General features: G+C 38.1%; 2 protein-coding genes across 11 annotated transcripts in view; one reads left to right on the top strand and one right to left on the bottom strand.

The window, feature by feature from the left end:
- The window catches only part of RALGPS1 (Ral GEF with PH domain and SH3 binding motif 1), a 398,334-nt gene that overhangs the window by 183,604 nt on the left and 194,221 nt on the right, over window positions 1-20,509 (bottom strand). The window lies entirely within an intron of this gene.
- The window catches only part of ANGPTL2 (angiopoietin like 2), a 42,129-nt gene that overhangs the window by 3,008 nt on the left and 18,612 nt on the right, over window positions 1-20,509 (top strand). Inside the window, exons 2-3 of one of the 2 annotated variants that reach the window (XM_048823491.2) lie at window positions 13,792-13,932; window positions 18,850-19,706. In XM_048823491.2, the coding sequence (XP_048679448.1) occupies window positions 18,896-19,706 (811 nt within the window). In that variant the 5' untranslated portion in view covers window positions 13,792-13,932; window positions 18,850-18,895. The remainder of the gene's footprint in view (window positions 1-13,791; window positions 13,933-18,849; window positions 19,707-20,509) is intronic. The other variant, XM_048823490.2, reaches the window with a different exon arrangement.

Genomic DNA, 20,509 nt, shown 5'->3' with positions numbered 1-20,509 from the left:
CTTCATTTGTGTATATAACCCTACTTGTGGAAGTTGCACAAACGGCTTCATAATACAGTTTTTTAATACTGGAGTCATCCAAGGAAAACAGCCCACCCAAACCTAACAATTACCAGTAACTCTACTATAATAAATGTAATCTATACAAAATTATTGGTTCAACTGCTGACTAGGCTTTAGTTCCAGATTTGTTTAGTATGTGCTGAAAAACTAATCCATTAGTATTTATCTGGTGTTACATTTATTTTTCTTTTGAAGCAAAAAGCTATAGAGATGCAGTTCCAGAATGTTATGTGGTGTTCAATAAGAGCACATCTCATGCAGTCACATTCTCTTTGGATTAAGCTATCTATATGGGGTATTTCTAAGAGGATCTAGAGTGCTACTTTAATTAGTAAACTATATGCACTCAACTAAGAGATGCAGCAAAAAATACCTTTGCATTTCAGGCCAGAGAACCACATTTAAGGATGGGCTCTGGGCTTCAAGCCCTGTTGAACCAGAGGAGGATGAATAATCAAGATGAGAATAAACTGGGAGCTCTGGCCTCCTCCCCTCCCACCCTTGATTAAATTTAATTTGTAAGTTAGTAGGACAAAGACATGACATTTATTTAATAAAACCAGTTATACAAATGTAGGATGAGGCATAGGAAATAAAAGCAAAGTGACTGAACAATGAAAATTTGCAGCTGTCTTGTTAATGCGATGATGTACTACGTTTAGAAAAACAAAATAAGGGTCCAACCACTTACATTAGAAATCCTATCTTATTCCATCTGACAGCTCAGTGCTCTTGTTCATATGCGAAGAGCCTGTTTCTCAATTTGGGAAGATCTCCCTTTTCTACTGAGAAAAGGAGTACTTGTGGCACCTTAGAGACTAACCAATTTATTTGAGCATAAGCTTTCGTGAGCTACAGCTCACTTCATCGGATGCATACTGTGGAAAGTGTAGAAGATCTTTTTATACACACAAAGCATGAAAAACTACCTCCCCCCACACCCCACTCTCCTGCTGGTAATAGCTTATCTAAAGTGATCACTCTCCTTACAATGTGTATGATAATCAAGTTGGGCCATTTCCAGCACAAATCCAGGTTTTCTCACCCCCCCCCCCCCCCCGCCAACCTGGATTTGTGCTGGAAATGGCCCAACTTGATTATCATACACATTGTAAGGAGAGTGATCATTTTAGATAAGCTATTACCAGCAGGAGAGTGGGGTGGGGGGAGGTATTTTTTCATGCTTTGTGTGTATAAAAAGTTCTTCTACACTTTCCACAGTATGCATCCGATGAAGTGAGCTGTAGCTCACGAAAGCTCATGCTCAAATAAATTGGTTAGTCTCTAAGGTGCCACAAGTCCTCCTTTTCTTTTTGCGAATACAGACTAACACGGCTGTTACTCTGAAACTTTTCTACTGAGGATTACTAATACTCCAACCTGAAATGCATCTGAAAACCTGCCCCCCTCAATTCCCTAATCCCAAACTACATAGGTGCTGGGACTCGGGGTGCTGCCGTATCCCCTGGCTTGAAGTAGTTTCCATCATAGACAAGGTTTACTTTACAGTTTGGTTCAATGGCTCTCAGCATCCCCAAAGTACAAACTGTTCTAGCACGACTGCCAACTGGCAAACAATTTTTTTTAATATTATAACGTTTTGTTAAGAACAATTGCTGGAACCTCAATTTCTGGAATTTCAGTTCCCAGCTCCTGGCATCATGTAGTTAATTAGCGAAGCTGCAATAAATTAGGCTCTCTCTGATGTACAGTTACAGCAGTGCAAATTGTCACTAAAAGTCACTGGAAATCTCCTTGTGTAAAATCTTGCCTTAAACATGGGAAATTGTTGTCTCGCGAAAAGCAGCCTCTCATGGTGGATACAGTATCATGTATCACTTACATATAAACTGGGTTTATGCAGTTCAGTGCATGAGGCTTTCATACCAACTGTCCTCTATCTTAATAACAATACACTATATATAGAAGAACAAGAGTAGCAGAAAGTAAGTCAACTAGTCCTACCTAGCTCCTGAAATCTTTAAGATTCCCTTTTCAGAATAGTATCACATACAAGTGAAGACAGGGTATGAACTGTGTCTTTTGATATGAAATCTATAGCTGATAAATTCATGCAGTATTGCCTTAGAGTTTTCCAGACAATAGTTATGTCTGCTGATATTATTTTGCTTTTGTATTTCTCCAGAGTTTCCTAGCATAAATGCTATTTTGTTTTGACTCTCAAAATGTTTCCCAACTACCATGCACTTAAAATAATTAGCAATTCTTACCCCAATAAAAAGCATAATGGAAGTCAAAGTTTAGCCACAATTCATCTTTTCTATGGTCTCAGCTGTTTTCCAAGATGCTGAAATTTAAACTGTGGTAGGAAAATCAGGGTTACAGATGCCATAAAAATGTCTCATGAAATACCAATCCCCGATCACCAAGTAGAGACTTTTTGTTGCAGAAATTCTTTAGGATTACAGACATTATACATACAGTAACAATAATAAATCTCGCCTTATATAACATCTTTCTTCTTCAAAATGCATTACAATTATTAACTAATTAACGCTACCAGCTAAGAAGTGCTCAATTTAAACAGTGCAATCTGCAGTATTTGGGGTTTATTTGGTGCAGTTTTCATAGAATCTGAATGATGCTTTACAGAACACACAATGTGAGTTGCTAGAAGTCACATTTTTCAGCTAATGAAGTTATCAAACCCTTATATTCACGTGCACAAAAAAAATCTTTCAAATGTAATAACCATTAGAAAATCTAAAAGAGATAATCTGATACAAGTATATGTATGTATTTTTCATTAAAATGAGGGATTAACTTTTGTATATAGTCCTACAGTTATTCATAAAACAGAAATTTTCAGCCTCATTCTTATGAGGTCATGACAATACATAAGTGAAATACCTATTTAGTTTCAGATGGTAAAATACTCAAGTCTTGTGGAAATCTCATTTGTGAGTTTTAAAAACATTTATAATAATCAACAATATTTTGATTAAGCAAGAACGTTCCTACAGAGTACAAATGCCTTACAGTGCAATATGGAAAAGCAATTCCCAAAGTCGCTTTTTCTTAACTTGTGACTAACAAAGCCAAAGAAAATAATTATTTGCTTTTACTTTTCAGGGACTGGAAAAATACCGAATAACTTTTTCTGAAAGTTTATTTTCCCTTCACTCTGACGATAGGAATGTCCTCTAATTGTGTCTCAAGGGAAACCAAACATTGACAGAGCAAATATACACCAATCAGGACACAGATTACAGTTCAAATAATAAAGAAGGGTGAATACTGGATAAATGTGCTCGCAAACATTAATCAAATCCTATTCATGATTCAATCCAACCACATTTATGTCCTTTGTGTGGTTTTTCATGACCACTCAGAGAGTTGGTTTATGTGAGTACAGATGTTTGCAGAGGAGCTTTTATTTGTGTAAGTGTGGATATTCGGTATGACCTAGTGTGTTTGTGAGCATTTACGGGAATTCATAGCAAAACTGTTGGCACATCCATATTTATGTAAACTGGCTTGTGTGTTTTGGTTTGAAGAGTTTAGGAGACAAGGAGAGACGAGGAGAACATTTTAAAGTCACTGGCGTTCTCAAGCAAAATAATTGCAGTTTGAGGAGCCATGGGGAGAGAGAAGGGAAGATAATGAGGGAGGAGAGATGTTTGAGAAGCAGAAGAGTCCCTAGCTTGGAGATACTTTGTTTTTATAATGGGACTAGATTACAGACAGTGTTTGTAGGGTGGCCAGATACTGAAGTGAGAGTTTCACATCTGGTTACAAACATGGTCCTGCTCAAATAGGTACTGGCCACTGTGACAGAGAACAGCTACTGACAGACAGGAGGGTGCCAATAGAGAGAAATCAGGGATCACCAGAGAGCAGCACCCCGTTAAGGAGAAATAGGGGCAACAGCTACAAGAATTACTTAGTATGAAAGTGACAAAAGGAAACTGAATGCAAAGTCTGCTAGAGAGCCAACAGATGTGACATACCTTTCTCTCTCTGCAAGGAAGGAATCCAGATATCATAAAAACGGGGAGCCTTCTAAATAAACAAATATAATGCTATCTTGTACAAAAGAGTACAGAAAACTAATGTGGCTTAAACTTCCCTAGGTCTGTGTGTATGATCTGTTTCTCTCCACTTCCCCTCCAAGTACACCATCCTCTTCTTGACAGATTCAATGAGCAAACAATTTGTTCAGGCAGGCATGTTGTTTATAAAATTCAAGTTAGCCAATCAGAGAACAGAAACAATGTCATGTGACTTAGGTGACCACTTGCACAAAAGCACCCAACACCCAATAATCAGAGTTCATTCTGCAGATAAGCCATTTTCTATAATTTGTTCACATACATTTTTGATTGAACAAGTACAAATACCAATACAGAAAAAAATAAAGTTTTTTCTAGGACAGATTGCAAACAGAAAAAAGTGATAACTTTGCTAAACAAGCATCCAGCTGTGCTGAATAACAGCTACAATACAGGAACATGTACTGGATTCTGCAGCAAGAACAGCATTTCAACAGGGACTTCCTGTTCTGTTAATATTTGTATATCGAATGGAACAATCAACACACAATCATAGACTATTAGGGTTGGAAGAGACCGCAGGAGGTCATCTAGTCCAGTCCCCTGCTCAAAGCAGGACCAACACCAACTAAATCATCCCAGCCAGGGCTTTGTCAAGCTGGGCCTTAAAAACCTCTAAGGATGGAGATTCCACCACCTCTCTAGGTAACCCAGTTCAGTGCTTCACCGCCCTTTATAGTGAAATAGTGTTTCCTAATATCCAACCTAGACCTCCCCCACTGCAACTTGAGACCATTGCTTCTTGTTCTGACATCTGCCACCACAGAGAACAGCCTAGCTCCATCCTCTTTGGAACCCCCTTTCAGGTAGTTGAAGGCTGCTATCAAATCCCCCCTCACTCTTCTCTTCTGCAGACTAAATAATCCCAGTTCCCTCAGCCTCTCCTCGTATGTCATGTGCCCCAGCCCCCTCATCATTTTCGTTGCCCTTCCCTGGACTCTCTCCAATTTGTCCACATCCCTTCTGACGTGGAGGGGGGGTGAAGGACCAAAACTGGACACAATACCCCAGGTGTGGCCTCACCAGTGCCGAATAGAGGGGAATAATCACTTCCCTCGATCTGCTGGCAATGGTCCTACTAGTACAGCCCAATATGCCGTTGGCCTTCTTGGCAACAAGGGCACACTGCTGACTCATATCCAGCTTCTCGTCCATTGTAATCCCCAGGTCCTTTTCTGCAGAACTGCTGCTTAGCCAGTTGGTCCCCAGCCTGTAGCGGTGCATGGGATTCTTCCTTCCTAAGTGCAGGACTCTGCACTTGTCCTTGTTGAACCTCATTTTGAATCACATTCTCCCTTAAAGAAGCAACTTCTTAAACTAATTGAAAGGCAGAGACATGGGTGTGACTGTTCTCACGGTAGCCAGGACTGAGAGTCACCTTGTTATCCCCCTGCCTCTAGCGAGAGGTAGTCTTGCCCGTGATAGCTGGGTTTTAGCTCCCTAACACTACCAATCTATCCGCCACTAAACCACTCTCCTCCGTGCTATGCAAGCCCTGTCTTTGCCTGGTAGGTCCCCTTGAAACGTTCCCCTGTGATATTCAGCTCTTGACACTGGCTACTCAGAAATTCCAGATCCTTTACTCCCAAAGGAACAGTGTACCCCAGTTTTACCTTAAATCAGTGCTCCTGCATAGTGCACAGCACTTATGAGAATTTATAATAAAACAAAAGGAGGTTTATTTAAGAAAGAAACAAGAGAGAGTGATGGAAACAAGTGGTTACAACTAGGGCTGTCAAGCGTTTAAAAAAAATTAATCACGATTAATTGCACTGTTAAACAATAATAGAATATGATTTATTTAAATATTTTGGATGCTTTCTACATTTTCAAATATATTGATTTCAATTACAACACAGAATACAAAGTGTACAGCACTCACTTTATAATTGTTTTTGATTACAAACATTCGCACTGTAAAAAACAAAAGAAATAGTATTTTTCAATTCACCTAATACAAGTACAAGCAATCTCTTTATCATGGAAGTGGAACTTACAAATATAGAATTATGTACAAAAATAACTGCATTCAAAAATAAAACAATGTAAAACTTTAGAGCCTACAAGTCCACTAAGTCCTATTTCTTGTTCAGCCAATCTCTCAAACAAGTTTGTTTACATTTGCAGTAGATAATGCTGCCTGTTTCTTGTTCACAATGGCACAATAGAAAGTGAGAACAGGCATTCACATGGCACTGTTGCAGTTGGCGTCGCAAGATATTTGCATGCCAGATGCGCTAAAGATTCATATGTTGCTTCATGCTTCATCCACCATTCCAGAGGACATGCGTCCATGCTGATGACAGATTCTGCTCAATAACAATCCAAAGCAGCCTGGACTGATGTATGTTCACTTTCATAATCTGAGCCACCAGCAGAAGGTTGATTTTCTTTTTTGGTGGTTCGGGTTCTGTAGTTTCTGCATTGGAGTGTTGCTCTTTTAAGACTTCTGAAAGCATGCTCCACACCTCGTCCCTCTCAGATTTTGGAAGGCACTTCATATTCTTAAACCTTGGGTCAAGTGCTGTAGCTATCTTTAGAAATCTCACATTAGTACTGTCTTTGCGTTTTGTCAGATCTGCAGCGAAAGCGTTCTTAAAGTGAACAACATGCGCTGAGTCACCATCTGAGACTAATATAACATGAAATATATGGCAGAATTCAGGTATAACAGAGCCGGAGACATACAATTCTCTCCCAAGAAGTTCAGTCACACATTTAATTAATGTATTATTTTTTAACAAGTATCATCAGCATCATCAGCGTGTCCTCTGGAATGGCAGCCAAACCCTGAGGTATCTTTCCTGGGTATGTGACTGGTGAATCTTGCCCACATGCTCAGGGTTCAGCTGATCACCATATTTGGGGTCAGGAAGGAATTTTCCTCCAGGGCAGATTGGAAGAGGCCCTGGGGGTTTTTCGTCTTCCTCTGCAGCATGGGGCACAGGTCACTTGCTGGAGGATTCTCTGCACCTTGAAGTCTTTAAATTATGATTTGAGGACTTCAATAGCTCAGACATAAGTGAGAGGTTTATTGCAGGAGTGGGTGGGTGAGATTCTGTGGCCTGCATTGTGTAGGAGGTCAGACTAGATCAGTGGTTCTCAAAGCTGGTCCACCGCTTGTTCAGGGAAAGCCCCTGGCATGCCGGACCAGTTTGTTTACTTGCCGCATCTGCAGGTTTGGCCGATCGCGGCTCCCACTGACCGCGGTTCACCGTTCCAGGCCAATGGGCGCTGCGGGAAGGGTGGCCAGCACATCACTTGGCCCGCGCCGCTTCCCACAGCCCCCCATTGGCCTGGAGCGGTGAACCGCGGCCAGGGGGAGCCACAATCAGCCAAACCTGCTGACACGGCAGGTAAACAAACCGATCCGGCCCACCAGGGGCTTTTCCTGAACAAGTGGCGGACCAGCTTTGAGAATCACTGGACTAGATGATCATAATGGTCCCTTCTGATCTTAATATCTATGAAGGGCATATGAATGTTTAGCATATCTGGTGCATAAATACCTTGCAATGCAGGCTACAAAAGCCCCATGCTAATGCCTGCTCTCACTTTCTGGTGACATAAATAAGAAGTGGGCAGCATTATCTCCCATAAACAAACTTGTTTGTCTTAACGATTGGTAACAAAAAAAAATCTACATGTGTAAGTTGCATTTTCATGATAAAGAGATTACACTACAGTACTTGTATGAGATGAACTGAAAAATACTATTTCTTTGTTTATCATTTTTACAGTGCAAATATTTCTAATCAAAATTAATAATATAAAGTGAGCAGTGTACACTTTGTATTCTGTGTTGTAATTGAAATCAATATAAGAACATAAGAATGGCCCTACTGGGTCAGACCAAGGGTCCATCTAACCCAGTATCCTGTCTTTCGATAGTGGCCAGTGCCAGGTGCCCCAGAGGGAATGAACAGAACATGTAATCATCAAGTGATCCATCCCCTGTCACTCATTCCCAGCTTCTAGCAAATAGAGGCTAGGGACACCATCTCTGCCCATCCTGGCTAATAGCCATTGATGGACCTATCCTCCATGAATTTATCTAGTTCTTTTTTGAACCCTGTTATAGTCTTGGCCTTCACAACATCCTCTAGCACGGAGTTCCACAGGCTGACTGTGCATTGTGTGAAGAAATACTTCCTTTTATGTGTTTTAAACCTGCTACCTATTAATTTCATTTGGTGACCCCTAGTTCTTGTGTTATGAGAAGTAGTAAACAACACTTCCTTATCTACTTTCTCTACACCAGTCATGATTTTATAGACCTCAATCATATCTCCCCTTAGCTGTCTCTTTTCCAAGCTGAAAAGTCCCAGTCTTATTAATCTTTCCTCATACGGAAGCCGTTCCATACCCCTAATGATTTTTGTTGCCCTTTTTCAATTCCAATATAGCTTTTTTGAGATGGGGTGACCACATCTGCACATAGTATTCAAGAAGTGGGCATACCATGGATTTATATAGAGGCAACATGAGATTTTCTGTCCTATTATCTATCCCTTTCTTAATTATTCCCAGCATTCTGTTCGCTCTTTTGACTGCCACTGCACAGAGTGGATGCTTTCAGAGAACTATCCACAATGACTCCAAGATCTCTTTCTTGAGTGGGAACAGCTAATTTAGACCCCATCATTTTATATGTATAGTTGGGATTATGCTTTCCAATGTGAATTACTTTGCATTTATCAACATTAAATTTCATCTGCCATTTTGTTGCCCAGTCATCAATGTAGAAAAACATCCAAAAATATTTAATACATTTCAATTGGTATTCTATTGTTTAACAGTGCAATTAAAACTGCGATAAATCATGATAAAAATTTTAAATTGTGAATAATGTTTTGAGTTAATCACGTGAGTTAACTGCGATTAATCAACAGCCCTACTTACAACACAAAACAAAATTATAAAATGCAAACTAGTGACTACACTTAATAATTACCTTTCCTGCTTAATAAAGTAGGTCCCCAATCCAGGCACAAAATTCAGTCTGTTGCAGAGCTTGCTGGCTTCCCATGAACCAGGAGCCAATCCTTCATGAAACACCCTTGCTCAGCAGTGTATTTTCTCAGTGAATGGATGCTGAGTGCCTGCCTCCACCTTGCCATATACTGAATTCATATTTTGTCTTTATTCACATACAGGCAATTCCTTGTCTATTATAATGTTCCTTTCTACCTCCAAATGGTTTGGATTGTTTGAGCTTGTCTGATGGTTTTCCATGGTCTATTCTGGGGTAGGGCGAAGGGTAGACAATTGAGCCTTGCATTACTTTACTGGCTAATCAGGTAAAGGTCACAACTCCCTCCCGCATAAATGCTCCATCACTGAGACATGATTCCCTGGTGGCTAACCTTTACTCTACGACCATAAGGCATAGTTTTCAACATAGTTACATTATTCTTTAAATCTTACCCACACACAGCTCTCAATGATTATGAGTATTGATAAGTTACAAGCTTTCAGTAGAGAACTCACATGCTACCCTTCATGGATAAATACTATGAAAATGGTGTATTAGTTATTGTGAGTTTGTCTGGCCTGAGACAGGAGTTGCTTGTAAAAAACAGGGAAGCCTTTGTCTGTTGGTACCAATGGGCCTCCATGTCACAATGGGATATGAGAGGAAGAAAAGATTCAGCACAATCTAGTCAAGTTCTTGCTCTTCATTCGTGCTTCCTTTTCTCAAGTCTCCATTTTTGAGAGGTGGCACAAGGGACAAACTCTGGATATTCTTATGTTCAGATGAGGATAATGAACCTAATTCCCATGTTCCTCTGTAATTCTCCAAAAATGAATTACCATTGGAGAAGCTGAAGAAACATTTCTGATTTGCTCTATGGTTCTTCAGCCTGGAAAAGGAAGAAGCACCCCAAATCCAGCACTCAATTAAAGTCATGAAACACTGTAAAAGGGTCATAATGGAACTCTGAGGGGGGGGGGGGGGAAGGAGTTTCTTTCCATGGGTCATAATAAACAGGGTTTGTGAAGAGAAAAGGTCTGCAATTCAAATACTGAAATCAAAGCCATTTTACATCTACTGTGCTGTAGACATTTACAAGAATGGTTTCATCTGTGTGGAAATATAAACTCTGGAAACCAAGTGTGACCTGCTGTGCAAATGCTGGTTATGAAAGTTAAAGCTATCTGGGGTAATTTTAATTTCTGTTCTTTATTTTTCCAGAGTTTTCAAACTACTCTGCTTTAAAGAATACATGGAACTTGTTTGTAACAGCCAGTTCCTTGCTACTTTGGACATGCTGAACCCAAAACTTGTATCTGACAAGTTCTCAAGATTCTTGCCAAACACCATAAGCCACAATCCCTTTCTAATTGCAAAATGAAAATGAGTTTCATTCTGGTTATACTAAAATTTGAGACACATGGGAAATAAACAATTTTCAAAAAGATCCACAAAAATCATTGCTGATACAGTTTTCTTGTATCATTTACTGAAACATACTAACAAAGCCTCACTACAATTCTATCTCTTTAATTGGTATAATTACAATTAACATAATACTACCATTGACGTTCAATTATATTTTTATTCAGAGTATGTGAATATCTGTAAAAATGATCTAAACAGGCACATTAATTATTAGCATGATGCTTTGTAAAAAATGTATGTTAAATAGAGTTGCCACTTAATTTCATTTTACGCAGTAAATAAATAATAAATTATTAATACTACAAGTATTCCTGCTTAGAATGGCAAGACCTTGCTATACAAATGTACTGACTCCATTCTCTTGTCTGCTTTCCTCATAGCAAGTCCACAAAAGCAAAGAGCAAGGAGTTTCCCAAAGAAAGAATACTAATGCTATTAACAGCAATGCAGTAAGGTTTTTTCCCATCTTCTTGCCCTCCCCTTCAGGCTAGTATGTTCTTAGGGAGGTGTACATACACTGGAAATTTTTCAACAACTTTATTACAGTTGATCAAAAACCACTGCAAGTTCCACTAGTGGAACTCCCAGGGTGGAGGGACAGGCATATACAGAAAGCAAGCTTTCTTACTATCATGTTATCTAAATATGCTCTAAGCAAACCAAGCTGTCACAATGGCAAAAGTTCCAGGGTCCATAGATTGTGAGCTCCTCAGAGGAGGCACTGCCTTTCCTGAACATTTGGAAAGCACGTGACAGGCATTACCATAAATAAAAGGTAATATAAAAAGGGTGCAAAAAGAAAAGGAGTACTTGTGGCACCTTAGAGACTAACCAATTTATTTGAGCTCAAATAAATTGGTTAGTCTCTAAGGTGCCACAAGTACTCCTTTTCTTTTTGCGAATACAGACTAACACGGCTGTTCCTCTGAAACCTGTCATAAAAAGGGTGTTAACAGAACATTAAGGTTGCAAAGTCAAACACTCAGTAATTGAGAAATGCTAGAATTAAGATTGCCCATGTCCACTAATTCTGACTGCTCAATTTGAGCCATTGAGGGCCTGATTTTTCAGAGTGCTTACCATTTTATAGCACTTGGATATGTTTAAAGCACAGCTCCCATTGACTTCAGTTGCAGCTGTGAGTGCTCAGCCCCAGAGTCTAAAGTTGGATACCCAGAAAACGGGGAACACACAATTAGTGGCCACAAATGAAAATGTGTGTGTTATTTGTTGAGCATCACACAGAAAATCTGCGGCAGAAGCAGGGATAGACTCCAGTTCTCTTGGTCAGCACTCAACTAACTGAACCATGAGACTATCCTCTTTTCTTCCTTCCTCATTCACTAAACAACTTCCAACTTCTGCAACAAATGAGGAAGGGTCCCAGAGACTTTAGTAAAGCTTTTGATACTGTCTCGCATGACCCTCTCGTAAACAAACTAGGGAAATGCAACCTAGATGAAGCTATAAGATGGGTGCAAAACTGGTTGGAAAACCATTCCCAGAGAGTAATCATCAGTGGTTCACCGTCATGCTGGAAGGGCATAACGGGTGGGGTCCTGCAGGGATCAGTTCAGGGTCCGGTTCTGTTCAATATCTTGATCAATGATTTAGATAATGGCAGAGAGAGTATACTTATAAAGTCTGTGGATGATACCAAACTGGAAGAGGTTGCAAGTGCTTTGAAGAAAAGGATTATAATTCAAAATGATCTGGACAAACTGGAGAAATGGTGTGAAGTAAATAGGATGAAATTCAATAAGTACTCCACTTAGGAAGGAACAATCAGTTGCACACATACAAAATGGGAAATGACAGCCTAGGAAGGAGAACTGCGGAAAGGGCCCTGGGGGTCATAGTGGACCACAAGACAAATATGAGTCAACAGTGTAACAATGTTGCAAAAAAAACAAACATCATCCTGGGATGTATTAGCAGGAGTGTTTTATGCAAGACACAAGAAGTAATTCTTCCACTCTAGTCCGCACTGATTAGGCCTCAACTGGAGTATTGTGTCCAGTTGTGGGTGCCACATTTCAAGAAGGATGTGGATAAACTGGAGAGAGTCCAGAGAAGAGTGACAAAAATGATTAAAGGTCTAGAAAACACGACCTATGAGGGAAGATTGAAAAACTTGGGTTTGTTTAGTCTGGAAAAGAGAAGACAGAGAAGGGACATGATAACAGTTTTCAAGCATTTAAAAGGTTGTTACAAGGAGGAAGGAGAAAAATTGTTCTCCTTAACCTCGGAGAATAGGACAAGAGGCAATGGGCTTAAATTGCATAAAGGGAGGTTTAGGTTGGACATTAGGAAAAAATTCCTAACTGTCAGGGTGGTTAAGCACTGGAATAAATTGCTTAGGGAGGTTGTGGAATCTCCATCGTTGGAGATTTTTAAGAGCAGGTTAGACAAACACTTGTCAGGTATGGTCTAGATCAGTTGCTCTTCACTATTTTTGAAGTGGGGGGCCACTTTGGCAAAAAACCTTCAATGTGAGAGCCACATGGGGTGGGGCCAAGGGGTTAGGCGTATGAGAGGTGGCTCAGGGTAGGGCAGAGGGTGGGGACCAGGGGTGAGGGCTCTAGGGTGGAGCTGGGGATGAGGGGTTCAGGGTGCAGGATGAGGCTCAGGGTTGGGTCAGAGGGTTGGGGTGCGGGTGAGGCCTCTGGCTGGGGGTGCAGGCTCTGGGAACTTAGAGGGAACTTAGGGAGCTGCACTTAGGGTTGATGGCTCGCAGGCCTTGCAATGAAGAACACTGGTCTAGATAATAATTAGTCCTGCCATGAGTGCAGGGGACTGGACTAGATGACCTCTCAAGGTCCCTTCCAGTCCTCTGATTCTATGACAACAGCCTCACTAACTTCACCAACCAGATCCTTTCCCCGAGCATAGTCCATCCTGTGTTCTGAATGAGTCTTTTCCTAACTTTGGAGTGCTTGACTGTGAAACATAATCATGTTATTTTAACATAGGGTCTTTTCGTGTGCAATATCCCCCCTTTTTTTTTTTTAAGCGAACTCATAAAACCAAATTTCAACATGTGGCATCATATTGATACCCACATGACTCATCAGCTGGGTTAGAACCTTTAGATCCACTGCACAGACCTCTGCCACTTTAGAGTGGGATTAGATACCCACTTTGCCAGTGGATTTCTCAGATATTTGCTGACAACTAGAACAGGCTAAAACTCTGGATTTCTGGTTCACAAGAAATGTTGGCATTTTGAAATTTGTTTTTGTTCCAAATCAGAATGAAACGACATTTTCGGAAATTTCTCAAAAAACAGAAAACATCAGAAAATTTGTTTTGGAAATGACGACACATGGTGTTTCCAAAAGGAAATGTTCTCCTCAGACCAGCACCTGTTGACTGAAATTGATGGCTGCTTGGGTAATGTAGATTATGAGAAAATGTCTGAGATAGTCCCTTTTTTAACGTTATAAAGCTTCAAAAACTAATCCTTTTTCCTCAACCTACAGCAGGTCTGGGCAATACTATGACTGCCTTCATGTGTTTAGAAAAGCTGCATTTCAAACAGAGTTTTAGAAACCAATAATAAAAAGTGCAAAGAAATAATTGTCTTTAGTTCTAAGACCAGAAATGGATCCAAATTTAGGGATTTTAATGCTATTGCCTTTTCTACATAAATTACTATTTTTATTATAAACTTTGACAGTTAAAAGTGGGTATAGAAGAGGGGAAAATTATATTAGAAAAAGTCTAGACTGTTAACATTTTCACTTTTAAAATCAATTTTTTCCACTGACACAAAAGTCATAATTGTACCTTTCCACTGGATTTAAATGACTGTAGCTGTACATTTCTCATAAAAATGTAAATTTGGAATATGAAATCCATTGCTTTTAATTTGTTATTTTAAACAAAAGCAAGTGTTTTAAATGAAAATTAGGGTTATAAGGAAATGTTTTACATGTACAGCAAAACAAGATAATAATGGCATGTTGGTAAAGAAAAAGTCAAACTAGGCATTACACGCTGAACAAGTTCGACATTGTATATTTTTATGCAAACTAGATTACGCACACATACACACATTCAAGTGCAATATTTTCTCACAAACTTTTCAGTGCTTTCACTGTTCTCTAACCCACACAAAAATTAGCTGAAATACCCAAGTCAGTCTGAAAAGAAAGAAATCCAGCATTTATACAATGAAAGAAAAGCTGTAATATAGATGGCTATTATAGGGTATTTACTCCCTTAATCCCAGGAGCATTAATGGGAGTTACTATTTGCACACATCAAGGCAAAAATATATTTTAAAGAAAATCATAAAAATATCTTAACCTGATTATCGAGAAGCTACCTAACCACCCCTTGTGAGCATAACAACAATGCAAGTTGACCAAAATGAAGCAATGTTCAGAGCTACAGTATGCAAAGGATTTCCAAACAGGCTCATATTTTTCCTTAGAACAAAGAAAGAAAACCAAACTGCAGAAATAAAATAAAGTATGTTTTGATTCATTAAAATTCATTAAAAGGGGTAACCCAATTTTTAAAGGAAAGTGCAATATATACCCCTTCAAAAATTCTAGTGCACTTTACTACACCCTCAATGAGGTATCCAAGCTCACAAACAGATGAACGTGTATTTTGCAGTGCATCATCCTGTAATCTAAGTGTGTACTTATAAATATTTGAGTTGCATACTCTAAATATTTATTCTGATGCAATTATGTAATAAGCAATTATTGACAGATTTATACACTGAGTGCATGTTATTCAAAAATTAACATCCAAAATATCAACTCTCACAACAGAACTGAGAAACACAGCAAACACACACATACCTGGTATGATTTTATATATAATGTGTAGATCATGGAGTTTTTGTTTCTTTAGCCATTGTGAAGAGAACTGGGAATATTTAGAAAAGACTGAATATTTTATGCAGTATTTAGCAATAAAGGAAGCCCTCAGACATATGCAATGCCAAGGAGTTATTTGGTTGCATAGCTGAAAATGGAACAGCCTCAGAAAAGTTTATTAATGCTAGTGACCCCAATGTTGAACTCATAATGCCTAAAAGGGTGATGTCTTATAAACCCTTAGCTGTTGTGGCCACTGTGTTTTATGAAGAAAAGTGCCCCAGAGATCCGCTTTGAATACCTGAGGGATTAAAATCAGTTTAAATATCCTCAAAATGGCACTACTATTGCAAAAAGTCAATAAACACTAGTAGCTAGTCTGTACAGGAGTGTTGAAGGCAGATCCCGTTAAGGGAGTAACTTGGACTAATGTAAGGAGGAATATGAAGGAAATGGGATTTTCCTTGTAAGAGTTACATTTGGTGGAGGGTGAGAAAACCTGGATTTGTGCTGGAAATGGCCCACCTGTTGATCACTTTAGATAAGCTATTACCAGCAGGACAGTGGGGTGGGAGGAGGTATTGTTTCATATTCTCTGTGTGTATATAAAGTCTGCTGCAGTTTCCACGGTAAACATCTGATGAAGTGAGCTGTAGCTCACGAAAGCTCATGCTCAAATAAATTGGTTAGTCTCTAAGGTGCCACAAGTACTCCTTTTCTTTTTGCGAATACAGACTAACACGGCTGTTCCTCTGAAACCTGTCATTAAATACTTTAGTTGAAAAGCAGTTCAAATAACTGAGAGAGATAAATTCCCTCTGCTGAAACTGTGTAATTTTAAAGTATACAATGTTTTGGGGTCAAAGTTCCTGATTTATTAATGTGCAGGCTATGTAAATTGTGTAGGAATGTTTTCAGGGTTGACTGATGTATTCAAAACATTCTACCCTGAGATCTAATGTTACTAATCAAGGTAAAAAAATACCTAAGTTGCCACAACTCCATCAAAGCCAGATACCTCCTGCAAATTTAAGCAATAGAACAGATGTATATGCTCCTTTTAAGTTGTTAAAATATTGTTGAACACCTTTATATTTAATATAGAGCTGTCAATCACAGTTAACACAAAACAAATTAACTAGACTAAAATAATAGGTGCAATTAATTGCAGTTTTAATCGCACTGTTAAACAATAATACAATACCAATTAAGATTTATTATAAATATTTTGATGTTTTTCTACATTATCAAATATATTTCAGTTACAACACAGAATACAAAGTGTACACTGTTCACTTTATATTATTTTTATTACAAATATTTGCCCTGTAAAAAGATAAACAAAATAAATAGCATTTTTCAATTCACCTCCTACAAGTACTGTAGTGCTGTCTCTTTATTCTGAAAGTGCAACTTACAAAGGTTTATTACAAATAATTATTATTATTACTTTAGAGCCTACAAGTCGAAGCATGAAGGGATATACAAATGTTTAGCATATCTGGCACATAAATACCTTGCAACTCCAGCTACAAAATACCATGTGAACGCCTGTTCTCACTTTCAGGTGACACTGTAAATACGAAGGAAGCATTATTTCCTGTAAATGTAAACAGACTTGTTTGTTTTAGCGATTGGCTGAACAAGAAGTAGGACTCAGTGGACTTGTAGGTGCTAAAGTTTTACACTGTTTTGTTTTTGAGTGAAGTTATGTAAAAAAATTAGCACTGTCAAGCGATTAAAAAATTAATTTCCATTAATCGCACTGTTAAACAATAATAGAATACCATTTATTTAAATATTTTGGATGTTTTTTCTACATTTTCAAATATATTGATTTCAATTACAACACAGAATACAAAATGTACTGTGCTCACTTTATTTTTGATTATAAATATTTGCACTGTAAAAATAAAAGGAACAGTATATTTCAATTTACCTAATACAAGTGCTGTAATCCAATCTCTTTATAATGAAAGTTGTACTTACAAATGTAGAATTATGTACAAAAAATAACTGCATTCAAAAATAAAACAATCAAGGGGCATATGAATGTTTAGCATATCTGGCACGTAAATACCTTGCAACGCTGGCTACAAAAGTGCCATGTGAATGCCTGTTCTCACTTTCAGTTGACATTGTAAATAAGAAGCGGGCAGCATTATTTCCTGTAAATGTAAACAAACTTGTTTGTCTTAGCAATTAGCTGAACAAGAAGTAGGACGGAGTTGACTTGTAGGCGCTAAAGTTTTGCATTCTTTTGTTTTTGAGTGCAGTTATGTAACAAAAAAAATCTACATTTGTAAGTTACACTTTCATGATAAAGAGATTACACTACAGTACTTGTATGAGGTGAATTGAAAAATACTATTTCTTTTCTTTATAATTTTTACAGTGCAAATATTTGTAATCAAAAATAATAATATAAAGTGAACACTGTAAACTTTGTATTCTGTGTTGTAATAGAAATGAATATATTTGAAAATGTAGAAAAACAGCCAAAATATTTAATAAATTTCAATTGGTATTCTATTGTTTAACAGTGCAATTAATCAAGATTAATTTTTTAATCACAGTTAGTTTTTTTGAATTAACTGCGATTAATCGACAGCCATGAAAAAATATAATTCTACATTTATAAATTGCACTTTTACAATAAAGAGATTGCACTATCCTACCTGTATTAGGTGCATTGAAAAATACTATTTCTTTTCTTTGTCATTTTTACAGGGCAAATATTTGTAATAAAAATAATAATATAAAGTGAGCACTGTACACTTTGTGTTCTGTGTTGTAATTGAAATCAATATATTTGAAAATTAGAAAAACATCCAAAATATTTATAATGAATTTAAATTGGTATTCCATTATTGTTTATTATTTAGTGCGATTAAAACTGTGATTAATTGCAACTGTTTTTTTAAATCTTGCGATTAATTGCGATTTTTAAATAGTTTGACAGCCCTAATCTAGTGCATCTTAGAAACCGTAACAGCACAGGATCAGCAACATTCTGTTCACATTTGAAAGTTATCTTTGCAAGTGTAAGCGATGAAAACTTAATTTTTATTTAAATGAATTTCTGAGAAACTGATGGCACTGTCCTAGAAATATGGGCTTACTTTTTACTAATTCAGTTCCTTAAGGAGAGTGGTGAGAAATTATAGCAATGTTTCACAATTTATTAACATCCTGGTCACAGGATGCTAGTAAGTTATAACTTGTCTCCATGAAGAGGCTTGTCTCAGTAGCCTCTCTATCATTTTTTTATCTTTATCTGGTAGAAGCTCTTACCAGACATGAAAAGTGTACCATATTTTTTGGCATGAAAATATTTATATTTTCATATCATTTACCACTTGAAGAGATTTTTTTAAGACTTCCCAATGAATACATCAGTTGTTAATCTTCTCATTCACATTAATTTATTTTCTATTTATTATTATTAAATAACTTTTTTTTCTATTTTAAACAGATTTTAGAAGTTCATTTGTAGAAGAAAAGTTATCCAAAAATAAAGAATGACGAAGGCAGCAAGATTAACTTGCTTATTACTAATTGCAGTCATTGGAGTGACTGCTAGCAAGACACAGGAATTTGAAAGCAGTGATGAGGGCACAGAGCAAGAATTCATTTACATGAACAGGTATAAGCGGTCCAGCGACACACAGGACAAGTGCACTTACACCTTTATTGTACCTCAGCAGAAAGTGACAGGTGCCATTTGTGTTAATTCAAAGGAGCCTGAGGTTCTTCTTGAAAACCGGGTAAATAAGCAAGAATTAGAGCTGCTTAACAATGAACTTCTAAAGCAAAAGAGACAAATAGAAACTCTTCAGCAATTGGTGGAGGTGGATGGTGGGATTGTTAATGAGGTTAAACTTTTACGAAAAGAAAGTCGGAATATGAACTCTCGTGTCACGCAACTTTATATGCAGCTGCTACATGAAATTATTCGAAAACGGGACAATGCATTAGAACTTTCCCAACTTGAAAATAAGATATTGAACCAAACTGCTGATATGTTGCAACTTGCAAACAAATACAAGGACCTAGAGTACAAATATCAACATTTGGTGTCAATTGCCAATAACCAGTCTATAATTATTGCACAGCTAGAAGAACATTGTCAAAGAATGCCATCCATTAAGCCAATACCCCAACCTCCCCAACCACCAAACAAAATGTATCAGCCTCCTACTTACAATCGCATTATCAACCAAATAGCTACCAATGAGATTCAGAGTGATCAGAATTTAAAGGTTCTACCACCTAATCTACCAACCATGCCACCAGTTACTAGCAGTCCAACTTCAACTGATAAACCATCTGGTAAGTTATTTTATTGGCATGTCTAAATGATATCTATTTTAATATGCAGTGACTAACAGCACATTTTCCAGAGGTGGAGATATCATACTTAGGTCTCAAAGATGCAGACAGAGGTAAGTAGCACGTAACATATTTAGCAAATGATAATGCAAAAGTTTGAGGGTGAACTGGTTCAGATTCACCACAGATGAGACTGAGGTTATGTTGGTGGACTTGGTGCACCTGCTAGGAGAACTGGCAGAGGTACGATGAGTCCTTCTATTAAGGGAATTTGTCTGCCTTTTGTTATTGCCTTCCCAACCTTGGAGTCTGCCTGGACTTGGTGTAGTTTTGCAAATGTTAGGTAGTGGCAGTGCCCCAGGGTGCTTTAATATTTATGCTTGACCAGGAGATTCCATCCTCTTCTTTCAAATACAGAAATCCTGCTGCAGTAAGCAACATTTTGTCCCCCTGAAATTGGATTGTTGCAATACTCTCCACACAAGAGCATTCAGAAACTTCAGCTACTTCAGCAGCTGAATTTTAAGGGTGTTTCTTACAGGAAGCACAGTACTTCGTGTTTTGTGAGCTCCACTGGCTCCCAGTTTGTTTTGGGTTCAATTTAATATATTTATTGTGATGTAAAAAACCTTAAACAGGCTGGGTCCAGGATAACTCAAGATACCTGTGTCTGCCATGCAATATCAATGTAGCTGAGATAATGTGAGAGATATTCAAGCTAACACCTCCTTTATTGCAGGGATGCTGTTGGCAGGGCCTTTATATTCACAAGTCCTAGACTGAGGAATTAGCTTCCAACTTTG

The sequence above is a fragment of the Caretta caretta genome, chromosome 16, assembly GCF_965140235.1.
Source record: "Caretta caretta isolate rCarCar2 chromosome 16, rCarCar1.hap1, whole genome shotgun sequence".
NCBI lineage: Eukaryota > Metazoa > Chordata > Testudines > Cheloniidae > Caretta > Caretta caretta.
Note: the sequence above shows the minus strand (reverse complement) of the source record. Positions and strands in the feature narration are given on the sequence as shown.